Genomic DNA, 19,819 nt, shown 5'->3' on the forward strand with positions numbered 1-19,819 from the left:
ACCCGAGCGCCGCCGCTCGCTGTCGTCACCGCGTCGTCGCCGTTGCCATGGCCACGACCGATCCCTGGCCGCACTGACTAGTCCAGGAGGACCGCCACCGTCGACTTCGTCCATCCAGAGCATCAAATCGAGTGGAGCCGTCCCGTGCGCTCGCCATCGACCTCCTATTCACCGCGTACATCACCGGCCGCCGTCGACGATTGCCTCGCCTCCAGTCCACCTCCGGCCTTCCCGTCGCTTCCGTTGGAACCATTGTGAGCTCCTCTTCCAAAAACCCCGCTCCCCCTGCTCTCCCCCTCGATCCGTCGCCTTTTAGCCGCCTGCACTTCGGCCGCCGTGGCCGGAGCTCAAGCTCCCGTGCGTGACCGCGCTGCTGCTGCTCTAGAACGTTGTTGCCTGTCGCCCCCTGCGCGCGCCCGGCCGCCGTGACCGCACCCGGTCGCCCATGGCCGCGCCCCTGTGCCTGCCGCCGTCTGCCACGCTGCACGCGGCTCCTCTTACCGCTGCTCCTGCTCCATGCGGCTGCTTGCTGCTGCTCTTTTGTTGTTGCCCCGCTGCTCACCCTGTTGGTGCTCTGCTCCCTGCCGCAAGGACCTGCCTGTGCCGCTCGCCTTGGCCACCTCGACCGTGCCTTGCGCCCTCCCGCGCATGCCCCGCGTGCACGCCATGCCCACAGCTCGCGCGCCTCTCGTGTGGCTGCTCCTGGATGCCTCGTGTGCTTCAGGCCGTGGCTGCGCATGCCCAGCCGTGAGGCACGGCTGGACTAATGGCCGGTCCATTTAATTAGTAGTAGGTTAGATTAGGGGCTAAACTATCATATGCCAAGTGGGCCCTTGTACTTAATTAGTTTAGTTAATTGGGTAGGCCTATTTCTATTATTAGGTGTAGTCTATGACATGTGGGCCAAACTCCCTGTTGACTGGTCACCCTGGACTAGGTCAACCCAACCATTGGACCCCACTTGTAAGCCACTGAAACTAAGCTGCTGCTGTGTGCACCTAGCCAATTCCTTTTTAAATTCGAATTAATAATATTCAAAAAAATAATAAAACTTTAGAAATTCATAGAAAATAATCCGTAACTCGGATGAAATTACTTTGTACATGAAAGTTGCTCAAAACGACGAGACGAATCCGAGTACGTAGCTCGTTCATCCGCCACACATCCCCAGCATAGCAAACACGCAACTTTCCCCCTCCGGCTCGTTTGTCCGAAAATGCCAAACACCGGGAATACTTTCCCGGATGTTTTCCCCCTTTGCCGGTATCACCTAGTACTGCGTTAGCTCACCCTAGCACCGCGTATTGCCTTGTTATATTTTGTGATGCTTTGTTTGCTCCGTATTTACTGTTTCTTCCCCCCTCTTCTTCTCCGGTAGACCCCGAGACCGGCGTTGATGCGATTGAGTACGACTACGTCACCGACGACCCCTCCTTCTCGGCTGAGCTTCCAGGCAAGCCCCCCCCTTGATCACCAGATATCGCCTATTCTTCTCTATACTGCTTGCATTAGAGTAGTGTAGCAAGTTACTGCTTTCGGTTAATCCTATTCTGCTGCATAGCCTGTCATTGTTGCTACAGTTGTTACCCTTACCTGCTATCCTACTGCTTAGTATAGGATGCTAGTGTTCCATCAGTGGCCCTACACTCTTATCCGTCTGCCATGCTATACTACTGGGCCGTGATCACTTCGGGAGGTGATCACGGGTATATATACTTTATATACATGACACATGTGGTGACTAAAGTCGGGTCGGCTCGTTGAGTACCCGCAAGTGATTCTGATGAGGGGGCTGAAAGGACAGGTGGCTCCATCCCGGTAAAGGTGGGCATGGGTTCCTGACGGCCCCCGACTGTTACTTTATGGCGGAGCGACAGGGCAGGTTGAGACCACCTAGGAGAGAGGTGGGCCTGGCCCTGGTCAGCGTTCGCGGATACTTAACACGCTTAACGAGATCTTGGTATTTGATCTGAGTCTGGCCATTTGGTCTATACGCACTAACCATCTACGCGGGAGTAGTTATGGGTATCCTGGCGCCGTGGTATCAGCCGAAGCCTTCGTGACGTCAGCGACTGAGTGGCGCGCGCCGGATTGGACTGGAACGCCACTAGGCTAGGTCTGCTTCCGACCGCGTACGCAACGTGCAGGTGTGCATAGGGCGATGGGCCCAGACCCCTGCGCGCATAGGGTTAGACCGGCGTGCTGACCTCTCTGTTGTGCTTAGGTGGGGCTACGACGCGTTGATCTTACGAGGCTGGGCATGACCCAGAAAAGTGTGTCCGGCCAAATGGGATCGAGCGTGTTGGGTTATGTGGTGCACCCCTGCAGGGAAGTTTATCTATTCGAATAGCCGTGTCCCTCGGTAAAAGGACGACCCAGAGTTGTACCTTGACCTTATGACAACTAGAACTGGATACTTAATAAAACACACCCTTCCAAGTGCCAGATATAACCCTGTGATCGCTCTCTAACAGGGCGACGAGGAGGGGGTCGCCGGGTAGGATTATGCTATGCGATGCTACTTGGTGAACTTACCATCTACTCTCTTCTACATGCTGCAAGATGGAGGTGGCCAGAAGCGTAGTCTTCAACAGGATTAGCTATCCCCCTCTTATTCTGGCATTCTGCAGTTCAGTCCACTGATATGGTCCTTTACACATATACCCATGCATATGTAGTGTAGCTCCTTGCTTGCGAGTACTTTGGATGAGTACTCACGGTTGCTTTTCTCCCTCTTTTCCCCTTTCTATACCTGGTTGTCGCAACCAGATGCTGGAGTCCAGGAGCTAGAGATCCCGAGGATGATTCTTCATGGAGTTCGGCTTTGAGGAGTAGTTAGGAGGTCCCAGGCAGGAGGCCTTGCCTTTTCGATCGTTGCTACTTTTATGCTAGCCTTCTTAAGGCAAACTTGTTTAACTTATGTCTGTACTCAGATATTGTTGCTTCCGCTGACTCGTCTGTGATCGAGCAATTGTATTCGAGCCCTCGAGGCCCCTGGCTTGTATTATGATGCTTGTATGACTTATTTATGTTGTAGAGTTGTGTTGTGATATCTTCCCGTGAGTCCCTGATCTTGATCGTACACATTGCATGCATGATTAGTGTACGGTCGAATCGGGGGCGTCACAAGTTGGTATCAGAGCCGACTGCCTGTAGGAATCCCCCTTTCCAACTCCTTGGCCGAAGTCGAGTCTAGTCATTGAAAAACATTTACTAACATGGCTGTGTGGCTTACGGGCCCACGTCGCCATTGGGTGGTACTAGGATCTTTTACTCCTTGTCTATACTCTGGGACTCTGATCTCTCTTCTATTCGGATTAAACGAATTTTGCTAATTCTAACATTAGGATCTCGTTATCACTTTCACCCGGAGAGCCCCTTATTACTGATGATCGTCTGCTGCACGTGAGGACCCTGAAGACACTCTCCGTTGTTAACCCGAGAACTTGTGTTCATCGCTTTTGCAATTCCCTTCCATCGATAAACTCCTATGGATAACCACGTATACTCGCCATTCATACAATGTTTCCCAGTTGATCTTGTTATTACAAGATACCCTGAAATCCTCTCTATTGTTCCGAGAATATTTTGTGCCTACTATCTTGTAGTTCTTGCCACCTGAATATCCCTACGGACAATTTCTCGCACTTATAGAGTATCCGCTCATCCCCAGATGATTCGTGTGTCTCACAAAATTCTTCGGAATACTTTTCGATCTTTCGAAAATCCTCTACAGCCTGTTATTCTTGAAATTCTTGCCTGCTTGCATTATGGTTAATTCCATATGACTAGTAGTCCTCGATAACAGGTTATCCTTTTTTAAAAATTATCTTTCTGACTCAGACGTCATTCCGGACATGAGTTGGTTCTCGGCAATTCAAACCTTTATTGATTGTCCAACTAAGTGTTTTCAACTTATCCATCCTTGATCAGAGCGTCTGCTTCTGATCCTTCGTTTTGGAAACCATAATTTCTTTCTATTTAAGCATCAGACTAATCAGGTGATTCTTGAATCTGATGCCTCTGCATTCTTTCTTCCTCCGAGTGAGTATCGATACTCACATCAGCTCCGTTGTGGATCGCCCGATCCATTGTTGGATTTTTATCCGACAGCGTCCTTCATATTCAATCACCTTGTGAGTTCTTCCGCTGATACATAATGCCTTTGGTAAATTGTATCCTCTGCTTGGCCAACCATGCTATGCTTTCGAGCTTGTGTATTTACTTTTGAAACTTGTGATATATGTCACTAAGATGCCCGATGGGTTGAACCTATGCCTTCCCCTAATCCGTGAGAACCCAAAAGTTTTCACAAGTCATACTCTTCCGGTGTTCTACCAGATAAAATTCCAACACTACAGTTTTATCAAAGCGAGAGGTGAATGAAATGATATGCATTAAAGAAGTGGGAGTCGACCTTGAACTTTATGTTCATGCCCATGAAAATGATGTAGACCATCTCGAAAGCTTCTTGCAAAATGATTATCCAGCTGTATGATTCTTTCAGTATTCTTGAAATTGATTCCTTACAGTTATGGTTCCGACCATGCTGTCCTGATCCAATATATCTGATGGGAATTCATTCCAGTGCCTCGTCTATTTTTGGCAAGGTTGAAGTATCTACTGTCATAGGTCAATGACCCGGTACTACTTCTATCATGTTCAACCTTCGAGTATTACCCCCTGGTATCTCGAAGATGTCTTGCCATTGCACCACATCTTACTAACTTTGTTGAAGTAATGTCTTTCCTTGTCGTAATCACTCTACGGGTTCTAGGTTGTTATCAACCGAGGACACCGACTAGTGAAATTATTCCGCACTACAAATCAAATACCCCTAGTATTTTTACGAGGAAATTCTGAACTCAATCTGGTCATTCCTAGACTATCGGCTGCATCCTGGTCTTGCTATCTTTGACTGTGCTACCTCATCTTTCTCTGGTGCACGGATTCTTCAGTGTGTGAGCACGACTTACGTCGAGCTTTCAACATCATGTTGCTTGTCTTGAAAGGCAACCTTGGTTCCGAGCTTGCATCTTATATTTTGATCCTATAACTTGCCACTACGTCATTCCCTTGCTTGTTGCCGTTGTTGTTTTATTGCATCCTCTCAAACCTCCCGGCAAATGTGTCAGATCACCTTCAACACTTTGACTTCTATCGAGATGTCAACTGTGTTCATGATGAGAAATACCATCCTTGCCCCTCGATGAATTGTGTTATCATCGACAACATTCTTGCCTCCCCCCAACACAAACGTGTTCATATTTTGTGTTGTATCTTGATTTCCCTGCTATCTAGCTTATGATATGTTCTACCTTGGAGTATTACCATCTTTTATGTCAAGAATGTCGTGAGGATTACTCCACCTCTTAAGAATTCTTGGTACAGTGATACTTCTCACCATCACCATTCTTTCTTGGTCCCCGTGTTGTTTCTAAACGAAATACTGACAAATGGTCTGTGATGTGTAAATTCTAAACTTCTAGCAACCCTATGGCTTTGAAGTTATTGGTCTATAGTTTCATTCTACATCTATGGCTTAATGAATCATCATTCGAACATTGATCATGCTACCTAGCCCATATTTCGGGTGCACATTTCAACCAATGTTTGACTGTGTATGTTTTCCTCGAGCATACATCATCATATCATTTGATCTGACTAATTTTATCTCCTTGTTCACATAATTGTGGAAACCCATCTTTTTGAAGTCTTGATGAATTGTTGCTGAGTTCACCAGCTACCTCCTTATCCCTTCATTGGTTTAATGATGAGCTTTTGTTTCGGAACTCGCTTCCGTAGTAAATTTCTCGAGAATCTTACAATGTCGTCTCGTCAATTTGTTTTGCACCTTTTCTTCTCAGGCATCCTGAGTCTGAGGTATCCAAACACCGATCATATCTGAATCTCGGTCATATATGATGGTTGGAACATTTTTCCAAGAGTTATAACACTGGTCTTTTATGACCCGGTAAGGTGATGATTCCCAGCACACCTGGCGGGATGACCTGTTGTTATAGTTTCCTTATTAGCAAGGTTATCCATTCTTCCATGAGAAAATTGTAAGACTTATTCTACAAGTTTTTCCCTATGGATCCTTCTTGTATCCAAATTCTCATCTTTGCTTGAAGACCATGTCAATGCTATCTCGAAACATGTCTGTGGTACTCCGATTTTCAATAAGAGCATTTGAAGAACAATGCTAAATTTTTTTTGTCCATTATCCAAACACCGTTGTATGGGTGATGTCATGAAATTTCTCTCCCCTTACCTAAATGGTTTTCTACTTCTATCCAATCATGGATATCATGCTCTGCTTGTCCTTGGGAAGGATATACCCCTGAAATATGTGTTTAAACACATTTTCCTTTCCATTGTTTTGTTTAATATTTCTTGTGATCTATATGATCTAAGTAGTAATAATTTACTGCTTATGTAAACACCTCGATGTACAACTCTGTCAGTAAGACCGTGTTACTATTGTTGATGACATTTCGGTATCCACCGATGGACGAGAACTTTGCCTATTGGTCCGCCTCGTTTCAACGAGCAGGAAAATGGTTCTCTTCGTCCCTCGCCCTTGGTACCGACGTTGTTGCCTACGTAACTGACATGCTACTCTCTGACATGCCTTGCCATCATGACCGTGCAAGATGTCACCGCTCCTATTTTTAACCCACATGGTGGGCCCATAACCCACAGTTCCACAGGATCGAGACCTGACTCTCCTGTACACCCTGTTGTCAAAGTTATTCCTCGCGCTTGACTTTGTATGTAATTGACGGGCCACCTGCCTAGTATTCTGGTATCAGACGCAATACTGATTCTCGTTGCTCGGGACCCCTTTCACACTTGGATTCAGGCAACGGACGATTGCCTATCCGTTTGAAACTTCTCATGGTACCTTCTTACTTTGCTCTCGATATCTTCTTAAGTTTCAAATCGAGAGATACTTATGCTTCTTCCCTGAGTTAACCGTCTGATGCTCGATCTTGTTAGAATCCATCCATATGGAGTTTTCCCTTCTTACCCTTTCGTAAGTACCGTGAAGATCCTGAAGGAAGGACGACAACTTCATCATGATGACCTGAAGCAGAGAAATGAAGACATCAGCGCAATGGATCGACCACTTCGAGAAGACCAACCAAGACCGAGAAGACTCAATAGAATTTTGTAACCAGAACTTTCCCCCTTACTCCACCTCTTAAATCTCGGGACGAGATTGCTTGTAGTGGAGGAGATTTGTGACGCCCGGATAATTAGGCTACAGTAATCCCCTGGTAATGAGTGCCAAGTCATCACAATTAGTTTGCCAAACATCACTTGGTTCCAAATCAAACTCAAATTCAAATTGCATGTCAAATTGTTTTCTTCAAAATTTAAAAGACAAAATGTTCGTTGAGTTGCAAATATTCTCTAAGTAATTAACATATACTAACCAACATTTTATAAGGTATTTAAATGCCCAAAAATAACTAAAACAGGGTCAAAACAGTAACTTAAAATGCTTTTCCAAACTATAAAATTCCAAAACATTTAAGTAACTCCCAAACCTTTTTGTGGCAGAGTCTAAATTAGCAACACTATTTACGGACCAAGTTTCACATTTTATAAAACTAGTTTGCTATTAAAATTAAAGTCAAAACAGAAAGAATAAATGTTACAAAACTATAAGAATAGTAAAAGAGCTAAAGGGCACTATGCACTTGAGCCCACTAGCTATAGTACAGGCCCAGCCCACCATAGCGGTCATCTCCTTCCCCTGTTCACCAGAGGTGCCGTGGACGCAGCACGCACGTCGCCGCCGCCGATGCACACACGTCGTTGATCCTGCGGTTCCATAGATGGGATAAGACCACCCTGGCCCCTTCTCGAACCCTAGGCCACCCCTTTCCTCTCGCACCCCCATGCCCTCTCACCCGAGCGCCGCCGCTCGCTGTTGTCGCCGTTGCCATGGCCACGACCGCTCCCTGGCCGCACCGACTAGTCCAGGAGGACCGCCACCGTCGACTTCGTCCATCCAGAGCATCAAATCGAGCGGAGCCGTCCCGTGCGCTCGCCATCGACCTCCTATTCACCGCGTACATCACCGGCCGCCGTCGACGATTGCCTCGCCTCCAGTCCACCTCCGGCCTTCCCGTCGCTTCCGTTGGAACCATTGTGAGCTCCTCTTCCAAAAACCCCGCTCCCCCTGCTCTCCCCCTCGATCCGTCGCCTTTTAGCCGCCTGCACTTCGGCCGCCGTGGCCGGAGCTCAAGCTCCCGTGCGTGACCGCGCTGCTGCTGCTCTAGAACGTTGCTGCCTGTCGCCCCCTGCGCGCGCCCGGCCGCCGTGACCGCACCCGGTCGCCCATGGCCGCGCCCCTGTGCCTGCCGCCGTCTGCCGCGCTGCACGCGGCTCCTCTTACCGCTGCTCCTGCTCCATGCGGCTGCTTGCTGCTGCTCTTTTGTTGTTGCCCCGCTGCTCACCCTGTTGGTGCTCTGCTCCCTGCCGCAAGGACCTGCCTGTGCCGCTCGCCTTGGCCACCTCGACCGTGCCTTGCGCCCTCCCGCGCATGCCCCGCGTGCACGCCATGCCCACAGCTCGCGCGCCTCTCGTGTGGCTGCTCCTGGATGCCTCGTGTGCTTCAGGCCGTGGCTGCGCATGCCCAGCCGTGAGGCACGGCTGGACTAATGGCCGGTCCATTTAATTAGTAGTAGGTTAGATTAGGGGCTAAACTATCATATGCCAAGTGGGCCCTTGTACTTAATTAGTTTAGTTAATTGGGTAGGCCTATTTCTATTATTAGGTGTAGTCTATGACATGTGGGCCAAACTCCCTGTTGACTGGTCACCCTGGACTAGGTCAACCCAACCATTGGACCCCACTTGTAAGCCACTGAAACTAAGCTGCTGCTGTGTGCACCTAGCCAATTCCTTTTTAAATTCGAATTAATAATATTCAAAAAAATAATAAAACTTTAGAAATTCATAGAAAATAATCCGTAACTCGGATGAAATTACTTTGTACATGAAAGTTGCTCAAAACGACGAGACGAATCCGAGTACGTAGCTCGTTCATCCGCCACACATCCCCAGCATAGCAAACACGCAACTTTCCCCCTCCGGCTCGTTTGTCCGAAAATGCCAAACACCGGGAATACTTTCCCGGATGTTTTCCCCCTTTGCCGGTATCACCTAGTACTGCGTTAGCTCACCCCTGGCACCGCGTATTGCCTTGTTATATTTTGTGATGCTTTGTTTGCTCCGTATTTACTGTTTCTTCCCCCCTCTTCTTCTCCGGTAGACCCCGAGACCGGCGTTGATGCGATTGAGTACGACTATGTCACCGACGACCCCTCCTTCTCGGCTGAGCTTCCAGGCAAGCCCCCCCTTGATCACCAGATATCGCCTATTCTTCTCTATACTGCTTGCATTAGAGTAGTGTAGCAAGTTACTGCTTTCGGTTAATCCTATTCTGCTGCATAGCCTGTCATTGTTGCTACAGTTGTTACCCTTACCTGCTATCCTACTGCTTAGTATAGGATGCTAGTGTTCCATCAGTGGCCCTACACTCTTGTCCGTCTGCCATGCTATACTACTGGGCCGTGATCACTTCGGGAGGTGATCACGGGTATATATACTTTATATACATGACACATGTGGTGACTAAAGTCGGGTCGGCTCGTTGAGTACCCGCAAGTGATTCTGATGAGGGGGCTGAAAGGACAGGTGGCTCCATCCCTGTAAAGGTGGGCCTGGGTTCCTGACGGCCCCCGACTGTTACTTTATGGCGGAGCGACAGGGCAGGTTGAGACCACCTAGGAGAGAGGTGGGCCTGGCCCTGGTCGGCGTTCGCGGATACTTAACACGCTTAACGAGATCTTGGTATTTGATCTGAGTCTGGCCATTTGGTCTATACGCACTAACCATCTACGCGGGAGTAGTTATGGGTATCCCGGCGTCGTGGTATCAGCCGAAGCCTTCGTGACGTCAGCGACTGAGTGGCGCGCGCCGGATTGGACTGGAACGCCACTAGGCTAGGTCTGCTTCCGGCCGCGAACGCAACGTGCAGGTGTGCATAGGGCGATGGGCCCAGACCCCTGCGCGCATAGGGTTAGACCGGCGTGCTGACCTCTCTGTTGTGCTTAGGTGGGGCTGCGACGCGTTGATCTTACGAGGCTGGGCATGACCCAGAAAAGTGTGTCCGGCCAAATGGGATCGAGCGTGTTGGGTTATGTGGTGCACCCCTGCAGGGAAGTTTATCTATTCGAATAGCCGCGTCCCTCGGTAAAAGGACGACCCGGAGTTGTACCTTGACCTTATGACAACTAGAACTGGATACTTAATAAAACACACCCTTCCAAGTGCCAGATATAACCCGGTGATCGCTCTCTAACAGGGCGACGAGGAGGGGGTCGCCAGGTAGGATTATGCTATGCGATGCTACTTGGTGAACTTACCATCTACTCTCTTCTACATGCTGCAAGATGGAGGTGGCCAGAAGCGTAGTCTTCGACAGGATTAGCTATCCCCCTCTTATTCTGGCATTCTGCAGTTCAGTCCACTGATATGGTCCTTTACACATATACCCATGCATATGTAGTGTAGCTCCTTGCTTGTGAGTACTTTGGATGAGTACTCACGGTTGCTTTTCTCCCTCTTTTCCCCTTTCTATACCTGGTTGTCGCAACCAGATGCTGGAGTCCAGGAGCTAGAGATCCCGAGGATGATTCTTCATGGAGTTCGGCTTCGAGGAGTAGTTAGGAGGTCCCAGGCAGGAGGCCTTGCCTTTTCGATCGTTGCTACTTTTGTGCTAGCCTTCTTAAGGCAAACTTGTTTAACTTATGTCTGTACTCAGATATTGTTGCTTCCGCTGACTCGTTTGTGATCGAGCAATTGTATTCGAGCCCTCGAGGCCCCTGGCTTGTATTATGATGCTTGTATGACTTATTTATGTTGTAGAGTTGTGTTGTGATATCTTCCCGTGAGTCCCTGATCTTGATCGTACACATTGCGTGCATGATTAGTGTACGGTCGAATCGGGGGCGTCACAGGACCCTAAGAATATCTCTCCATCGCCGGAGGAGCAAATCCCACTCTTGAGCTATCTAGCCCCTTGTCAAACTTCCCGATGAACATGTAACTTGTTGTTATGGATAAGGTTTGAGCAACCCAGAAGTGCATCGCATAGTAAGAAGTAACTATGATACTCTCATGGTCTAAGGAACTAAAACACATGTTAATTCTCCGTGGTATAATAATGACTTGCGATGATTGTATCTCAAAGTATAACAAACAAGTTTGGGTTGATTCAATATGATCGTTCTTCCAATGTCATATTCTCAAAGTTGTTTTAGGACTATCGTTGCACTTAACGATATCCTAAAATCTGGAAAACATGATCATCAACAACACTTGAGCTAGTCTTAGAGGCGAGATTAGGAATCATATTTTACCGTTTATCATTTCACGCGTGCATATGAGTTTTCCACTGAATCACATATTCCAGGATCATAGCAGTTATAATATAGAATATAAACTCTTAATTATAAACATGGAAATATAATAATACAATATTATTACCTATAGGGCATATTTCCAATAAACTCGCACTTGCACTAGAGTCAATAATCTAGTTACATAGCTTCTTTAACACCAATGGCTATCCGGTGTTGCTCGTGCTTTGCTCGTGGTACACTACTGCAAGAAGGTCCAAAGACGACACATGTATAGACGACACATGCTTTGCTCCGTGTCTTTGTTTGCAAATGTTATGACTTTTTTGTTCTTACCTGTTTACCCAACAAGGCGGTTGTACCACGTACTCTGGTGGTTGTACCCCGTACTCTGGTGGTTGTACCGCTCCCTCGTTGAGCAGTACTACCGGTCCAACTACCGCCCGAGAGGTGATTCTCTCGGGCTTTGCCGCGGTGCTCAGGTGGTGGCCTAGCAGTTTTCCCAATTGTTTATTAATAACTGGTACAACTGGGAAACCTAGCGGTACTACCGCTTTGTTCGCCATGGCCATGCCTGTTGACAGGGGCGGTTGTACCTCCCCAACTACCGCTCAAGGGTGATTCCTCTCGGTTGTGGGGAACGATACTAAGCGGTGGTTGTGTGGTTGTTCCTGTTATTGTTTCAATAACTGATACAACTGGACGTCGCCACGGTTGTACCGCTCGGGCCGCTGCAGTTACAGTTTTCCCGTCTGGAGCAATTGTACCACTCATCCAAGCGGTTGTATCGCCCCAGTGTATTTTCGTAGCATAACGGGCAGATTTGTGGGGGCTTATAAAAGGTGGTCTTCTTCCCCATTGCCCCCAACGGTTCTTGAGAAAGTTTCCCCCATCATTGTTGAACTCTTGGAGCTTTACTTCTATCTATTCCTCTCATGGTTCTTGCATATATTTGAGGAAAAAGAGCGATGAGATCTAGATCTACATTTCCTCGAGTCCATCCCTCCTCTAAGTGAGGGGAACCCTTTGGATCTAGATCTTGGAGTTCTTCGTGTTCTCTTCTTCATTCTTCCTCTCACTTTCCCCCATAACATTAGTCGTTGTGGTGGGATTTGGGAGGGAAGGACTAGAGCACTTCGTGTGCTCTTGCCATTGCATTTGGTGCATAGGATTGAGTTCTCCATGGTGAGAGTGAAAGTTGAAGAGCTTATTACTCTTGGGTGTTTGGGCACCCTAGAGCTTGCTCCTCTTGGGTGCTTTGGCTCCCTAGACGGTTGGTATTGTCGAAGCTCAATCATTGTGGTGTAAAGCTTCAGGCAAGCTTTGGGAGACTCCAATTAAGTTGTGGAGAGTGCCCTGTGCAATTTTTACGGGTTCGGTGACCGCCCCTAACGGTTGGCAATTGTACGGATTCGATGACCGCCCTCAAGGGTCCCTTAGTGGATTCACGACATTTTACATTGTGCAAGGGCCTGAGGAGATTACGGTGGCCCTAGTGGCATTTCGGGAAGCATTGTGCCTTCACACCGCTCCAAATGGAGAATAGCATCCGTACGGGTGTGAACTTCGGGATACATCGTCTTCTCCGTGTGCCTCGGTTATCTCCTACCCGAGCCCTTTACTTATGCACTTTACTTTGCGATAGCCATAGTGTTTTCTGTTATATATCTTGCTGTCACTTAGTTGTTTATCTTGCTTAGCATAAGTTGTTGGTGCACATAGGTGAGCCTAGTTGATTTAGGTTTTGTGCTTGACAAATTAAATGCTATTTTTATTCCGCGCTTATTCAAGCCTAAACCATAATTATTTTAAAGTGCCTATTCACCCCCTCTATGCGACATCCATGATCTTTCAGACGTCGGCTCCTCCGATGGTGTGGGACGAGGGCATGATCTCCGTGGTCGATGCCCCGTCTAGCCACGGGTCTATCCAGAATTGGCATTTGGCGCCGTCGCCCAGTGTCCGTGATGTTGAAGCTCTAAATACCTGTCAAACCTCGGTCTCACAAGGTAGATGGATGTAGACTTGTCCTCAGTCTAGATGGTGTGACGGCGGCATCCTCGTGGTGGATTTGTCCTTGAGCTCTGTCCTTGCGAAGGTGTTTGCTCCAACACAGACACGGAGCTTGAGAGGTTGTCCATAAGCGGATGCGGATTGTGGTTCGCATCGGCGGCATGTGAAAGACGTGTAGATCGTATGTTTGGTTCGTGGTTCGTGGCTGGCATGCATGGTTTCCTCCTCTTATGTCTTAGTCATGTGGGGGTGGGGTTATCAGATCTGGAGTTTGACGACATGTCCGGGGTGTTGTCCTGGTCTGATTCGTTCAAAGACACTGGATTCGTCTTTGGTGAGACAACTTGGAGGTCCACAAAGCCGCATATCAGCGATGGACGCGCGTTGAGCTCGATGAGGAGGTGATTCATCATTTTCCCCTTTGGTGGCTGCTATGGTGGTGTCGGCGGCAGGGGAGAGGTGTTGGTGTCAAGCTCAGGGGATTATTCAGTTTTGATTGTAATTTTCTTATTGGTTGGTGTTTCTTTGTGCAAAGCTTGACGTTTTATCTTTTTCAGTTCTTCCAGGGCGATGTCTATGTGGCTGGTACTATGCTTTTTAAGATATACTATAAATGAGAGTATTATCATGAAAAAACTGTCTACTTGGCCAGTACACGTAGAATCGCGACAAATTTATACAACTACAACGGTGAGCTTAATATGTTCTATTTTTGCCATGTTTTCGTTTTTTAAACTGCCCACACTAGTGTCAAAAAAAGTCTTGCGTTATGGGATGGAGGGAGTAGTTCTTTACCATGCTAACTGAACTTCGTAGCGTTACAAAACCGACGACACGGATAGGTCGCTACATTAGCATGTTATACTAACATCTGTGCTCTACGTGTACTCTCTCCGTCCCATAATATATAACGTTTTTTTACACTACGTTCTTAGTGACGTGGGTCATACGGCACACGAGATCGCAACCCACGAGCTTAATTAGACTCGCTTGTCCTCTTCGCCGGCTTTGGCATACACGCCGGAGTCCGTCCTGAGGATGATCTTGGCGTCCTGAGTCACGTAGCACGCCCAGTTCTCCACGTACGAGAGCGGCCCAGTCCTGAGCATCAGCGGCCGCGCGCCGTCCTCCACGTCGTCGCCGTCGTCGCCGTCGCCGCCGTCGCCGCCCTCGTCCGAGCAAGCGAGCCTGCCCAAAACACAGGAGTAACACGCATAAAAGATCGTAAGTAGCTAGTTTCTCCGTGTATCTCGAATCTCGGTCAGCTAATGAGCTGGAGCCATGAGCAGGCCATGGGGGAGGAATGGGAGCGTTTACCTCGCTGAATCGTGGGATGGCGCCCACACGAGGCACACGGCGCAGAGGAGCGCGAAGGAGATGAGCTGCCACACCGCCGGGATCACCCACGCCACGCGCCACCGCTCGCTCTGGTACCCGTCCGTCGACTTGAAGTGGACCTCGAACGCGATCCAGCCCAGGGACACCGCCACGGCGATCGTCAGCGAGGTTGCCAGCCTCCGGTACGTCTCCACCTTCGCCGCCATCCGTCTCGCCTTGAGCTTGCTGATGGTTCGCGACAGCGCGCTGAATATCCAGCAGATGAACACCGCGTCGAGGGCGGCGACGGTGAGCACGAGGAAGAGCCTCCTCGTCGGCGCGTGGTCGTGGTCGCTCACGGCCCCGACGTGCTCGCTGACCTCGAGGGCCTCGGACGCCGCGAAGAACGCCGCACCGAGCCCGGCCACCCTGGCCCCGGCGCTGGCGCCCCCTCCCAGAGTGGGCCGCACCACGCCGTACCCCTTGGCGACGAGGAGCACCAGCACACGCGACACCGTGCGGCGCACCGCCCCGGACGTGGCCGCCCAGAAGGTCGTCCCCGCCGGCCGGACTCCGGACTCGCTGAACTCGGCGAGGTCCAAGTACCACGTGGTCACCTCCACCATCCCGAGCGCGATGACGACCGTGACGAAATTCTGGAGCGGCACCACCTCCCGCCAGAACCGGGCGTACCGCAGGAACCAGAACGCGGCGAGGGCGACGAACGCCAGCGACATGACTCCGTAGAACGCCAGGAGGGGGGCCATCCGGCCGGGGAGGTAGCCGTAGCCGCGGCTGTTCTTCCATATGGTCTTGCCCTCCGCAGCCACGTCGAGGGACGCGTCGCAGTGGACGAAGCGGAGGCTGTACATGCCGGTGCGCGCGACGGCGACGGTCTCGTCAGGGAAGACGGCCTCGAGGGCGCCCGGCAGGAAGGAGGCGGCGAGCACCTTGGGCCAGCCCGCGGCGACGGCGCTGTTGGGCGCGCGGTACACGAGCGACCCCTCGGTGCACGCGCCGCGCTTCGCCATGTCCGGCGTGCAGCAGAGCGCGCGAGCGCCGGCGGCGACGACGTCAGAGCCCCCGACCGCGCCGCGGTCCGCGGCCTCGAAGACGACCGCCGTGATTGTGACCGTGCGGTTGCCGTCCTTCTCGGCCGCGGCAGCGGACTCCGGCGTCCTCTTGAACGCGACCTTCTGGAATCTGCACCGACAAACGCCACACACGCACGCGCGTCACTCCCCAAACAAGAAACGCAAACAAAAACAACGGCGATGACGAAATCAACCGAGACAAGCAACAATCTCTGGCCGCCGGTGCTCAGAAATCAGAAGTTCATATATACCGGATGAAGGAGTCCGCGGCGGGGGAGGCGTAGACGCCCTCGCTGCCGCCATTGAGGACGAAGGCGTTGCCGAGGCCGGCGAACCTCTCTCCGGCATAGTCGTGCACCGACGCGTCGGCGCAGAGGAGGATGGCGCAGCACAAGGTGGGCACCAGGAGGTGGGCGAGCCTCACCGAGGAAGACCCGGGCATTGGCATCGAGGAGAGCTTCGATTCTTGCGTGTGGCAGTGTGCTCTTGGAGTTTACTAGTACTAGAGCATTGAGTACGATCTCGATCAGTGATGTGGAGTGGAGTGGAAGAAGAACGGAACGGAAGCGACGACTTTGACGTGGAGATCGGCCGGACGAAATGTTAGGTCCACACCCCCAAACCCTCTTGACCGGTAGCATCAGGGAACTGTGGAAGAGTGGGATGGAATTAGGCAAGCATGCACGACAAATCGAACAGAAAGTGAGGGAAACCAAATTTGGGGGCGGATTATTAAATGGACTATATATAAACATAGGCCTTTTTTATAGAAAATTTCAATCTAGCAGTACAGAGAACACTAGCGGTAATAAATTACAACCGGATCAATTGACCACCTAGCGACGACTACATTAGAGCGAGCTGAAGGTGCGTCACCGTCATCGCCCCTCCCTTACCGGAGCCGAGCAAACCTTGTCGCAACCTCTCCTTCTCAAGCTCAATCTCTCCAAATGTCTTGGTCTTCTCGAGCTCCCATTTGATCGCCGCCTCTTACTTCTTTAACTCGATCTTCTCCCTCTCAATTTTCAGCTTCTTCCCGCCCTGTTCCGGTCCCAATTCATCTTCTCCTTTTGTGCATCCAACATGAGCTTGTACCTCTTCTCTTTCTTGTTCTCCCTTGCTGAAAAAATACCCGTCCATGTGGAGGTCATCTTTGTAGCCGCGGCTCATGGGAGGCCCTTGCCTTCTCCCACTTGTTTGTCGTGACTTGTCGGTTATCCTTTGGCACGGTGGCTCTTTCATTCTCGACGATAATATCTTCCTCTTCATCGCCCAACCCAATTGATTGGTAGGAGCTTGAGTCATCATTCCTCTTCTTTGCCGGTCTTGAGATCGACCACAAGTTTCGGGTGCGACGGGAGGGACAACTGCTCGTCCATGTCCACATCCGCTCCCCACGACGTTGCTGCTTCCTTCTCTCGCTGCCGGCGTCGCCGGTTCCTTCGGGCGATGTTCTTCGGCTTGCACGACGAAGTCGAGAACGGGGCGTCGTCGGACGAGACGGACGCAGCCTCTGTCGCGGCGGTCAGGGAAGGGCTGGAGACATCTAGGGCGACGAATCGGGACCGCCGATGAGGATGGGGAGTAAGGGTGGTGGACGGCGAGGGCTCGGGCGTGGGAAATGTAGGAGGGAGGCGGGAGTAGGAGGAAGGATTTGGTGCAAATTGTGGTAGGGTAGGGCTATCGGGTCCAACATGGTGGACGTGGGCGCTTTATATCCGCCCTATATTTGGATTAGATATGATGCCGATCAGTCCGGACGTTTGAGATCCGTTTACGGAGCCGTTTGGGTCGCATTTTTGTGACCGGCAGTGACTGTGTCGTTCGTCTGAATGTTTTAGGCAGGTTTGGGACGCCCGGCTGTAGATGCTCTGACGACTTTGACGTGAAGGTCGGTTGGATGAAATGTTAGGTCCACCCCCAAACCCTCTTGACCGGCAGCACGAGGAAACTATGGCAGAGTACGCAAATTAGGCAACCATGCACGGCAACCCGAACAGGAAGTGAGGGGAGCCAAATTTGGGGGAAATAGGGAAAGACAATTGTGAGTATTTCTCAGCGTCGCCTGACCGGCTGAGTGTACATTACACTCTAAACTCTGAAAGTGGGTTTAGACGGTGTGATGCCGCTTCACGTCCACATCATCCACATATAGCAAGTAAAAAAGTGAAGGATTTTGTATTTTGCAATGTGTTTGCTGATCTGAAGTTTAGGAGTTTACCACTGTTTTAAAACCAAAAATATTCGGCCAACTAGCATTTGGTACCCGCTTTCCGCAATTGAAAAAAAAATCCACCTTTTCTTTTCCTTCTTAAAGACTATAGGATCATGTAGAATCCAATGTGAATATTGTTTTTTTTTGCAAGTGAGAGCAAACGTTTATGTATATTTTTCATGTAGAATCCACCGTGATTGACTCATTGTGTATATTTTTCTTGTGTTAGGGAGGCCAAAACAGAGCGAGAGCAAATAATTTTTAACACAGTACAGACGCAAGCGCTTATATATATACTCGCAGCGAGAGCAAACATTTGGTAACTATGATAAGGTGAATAAAGAATTCAAAGAAAAACTACAAAGCGAAAAACAGTCACTCTTGGAGTACTCGGCGGGGGTCGAGACGACCTCAGCGGAGAATATGTCGACACAATTATTATGTTTGTTTATTGGCGTCCCGTGCTAGTTGCACTGTCAAGCTGACCAAGTGTGTGCATACAAGCACAAATGGAAGAAGTCTAATTGTCAAGTTTCATATATAATAGAGGCTAAGGCGTGCTTCACTGCGCCGTTCTTCACTCGTGAAATTTACTTTTATATATAAATTGTTGTGATTAGTTGTTTTGCTTTGATTTTATTTATGTGAGCTTTGTGTTTTATTTTTTATGGTGTTTTTTTGTTCGTATATTGTGTTGAGTTGATGTTGGAGGGTTTTTTTTTTCAAAAGAAGAGACGAGTTATTTGACGTGTGGTTGTGAAGCCTTTGCATATTTTGGCCTTGTTTTTTTTTTAAAAAAAGGAGGATTACCTCTGCCTCTGCATCAGCATGATGCACACAACCATCTTTATTAATTATTCATCAGAGTCTGACAAAATCAATACAAGGATCGACCCGAAGCCTTCTTCTAGACGAACACGGTCGCTACACCTACAAGTATACACATATGTCATGTTCGCATAACACACACAATCCAATCCAGTGGTCTTAAGACCATCCGGTCTAAGCGTCCTCTAACGTGTACCGCCTGCGCACGCTCTAGGATCCGCCGCCGCCATGGTGTCAACCCGTGGTGATTGTTTGAGCCTCTTGTTGGGGAACATTGCATGGAAAACAAAAAATTTCTACGCACACGCGAGATTTATCCATGAAGATGCATAGCTGCAAGAGGGGAGAGCGTCTACATACCATTGTAGATCACTAAGCGGAAGCGTTTATCAACGGGTTGATGTAGTCATACTCCTTTACGATCCATTCCGATCAAGCACCGAACGTATGACATCTCCGCTTTCAGCACACGTTCAGCTCGATGACGTCCTCGCCTGCTTGATCCAGCAAGAGGAGCAAAATAGTAGATGAGTTCCGACAGCACGATGGCGTGGTGACGGTGGTAATGAACTAGAGCGAGGAGATTAGAACCACACTGGACTTCTAATTATGAGGATTAGAGATAGCTAGCGCTAGCTCTAATTACTCAACTAGGACCAACTAGAGGAGGCTCAAAAACTTGTGCTCTAGGGGCTAGCCCTGCTCCTCTATTGATATGTTGAGCCCTGGGGTCGTAACTTGGAGAGGAGGTATCCCCAAAATCGGTTTGGAACGCAAAGATGAGTCCGTCTCGGACTCCAGGGCCAAACGTCACGGTTCCCAGCGTTTACGTAGACGCCACGGACTCCGGCTTCTATCCCCCGGGTAGACGCCATGAACCTTGACATCTAGCCCCTGCCTTCCATACAACTC

The 19,819-nt window shown here is 49.6% G+C and overlaps 1 protein-coding gene across 1 annotated transcript; it reads right to left on the reverse strand.

Moving 5' to 3' along the window:
• Nucleotides 1-14,203: 14,203 nt before the first annotated feature.
• Nucleotides 14,204-16,461, reverse strand: LOC109770045 (uncharacterized protein C26H5.07c). The gene is made up of 3 exons (XM_020328749.4): nt 16,116-16,461; nt 14,771-15,973; nt 14,204-14,641 (listed from the first exon to the last, which is right to left on the reverse strand). Exons 1-3 carry the CDS (start codon nt 16,310-16,312, stop codon nt 14,434-14,436), a joined length of 1,608 nt encoding a protein of 535 aa, XP_020184338.1. The 5' UTR covers nt 16,313-16,461; the 3' UTR covers nt 14,204-14,433.
• Nucleotides 16,462-19,819: the final 3,358 nt, after the last annotated feature.

This window comes from Aegilops tauschii, chromosome 2 (assembly GCF_002575655.3).
Source record: "Aegilops tauschii subsp. strangulata cultivar AL8/78 chromosome 2, Aet v6.0, whole genome shotgun sequence".
In the NCBI taxonomy this organism is placed as follows: Eukaryota; Viridiplantae; Streptophyta; class Magnoliopsida; order Poales; family Poaceae; genus Aegilops; species Aegilops tauschii.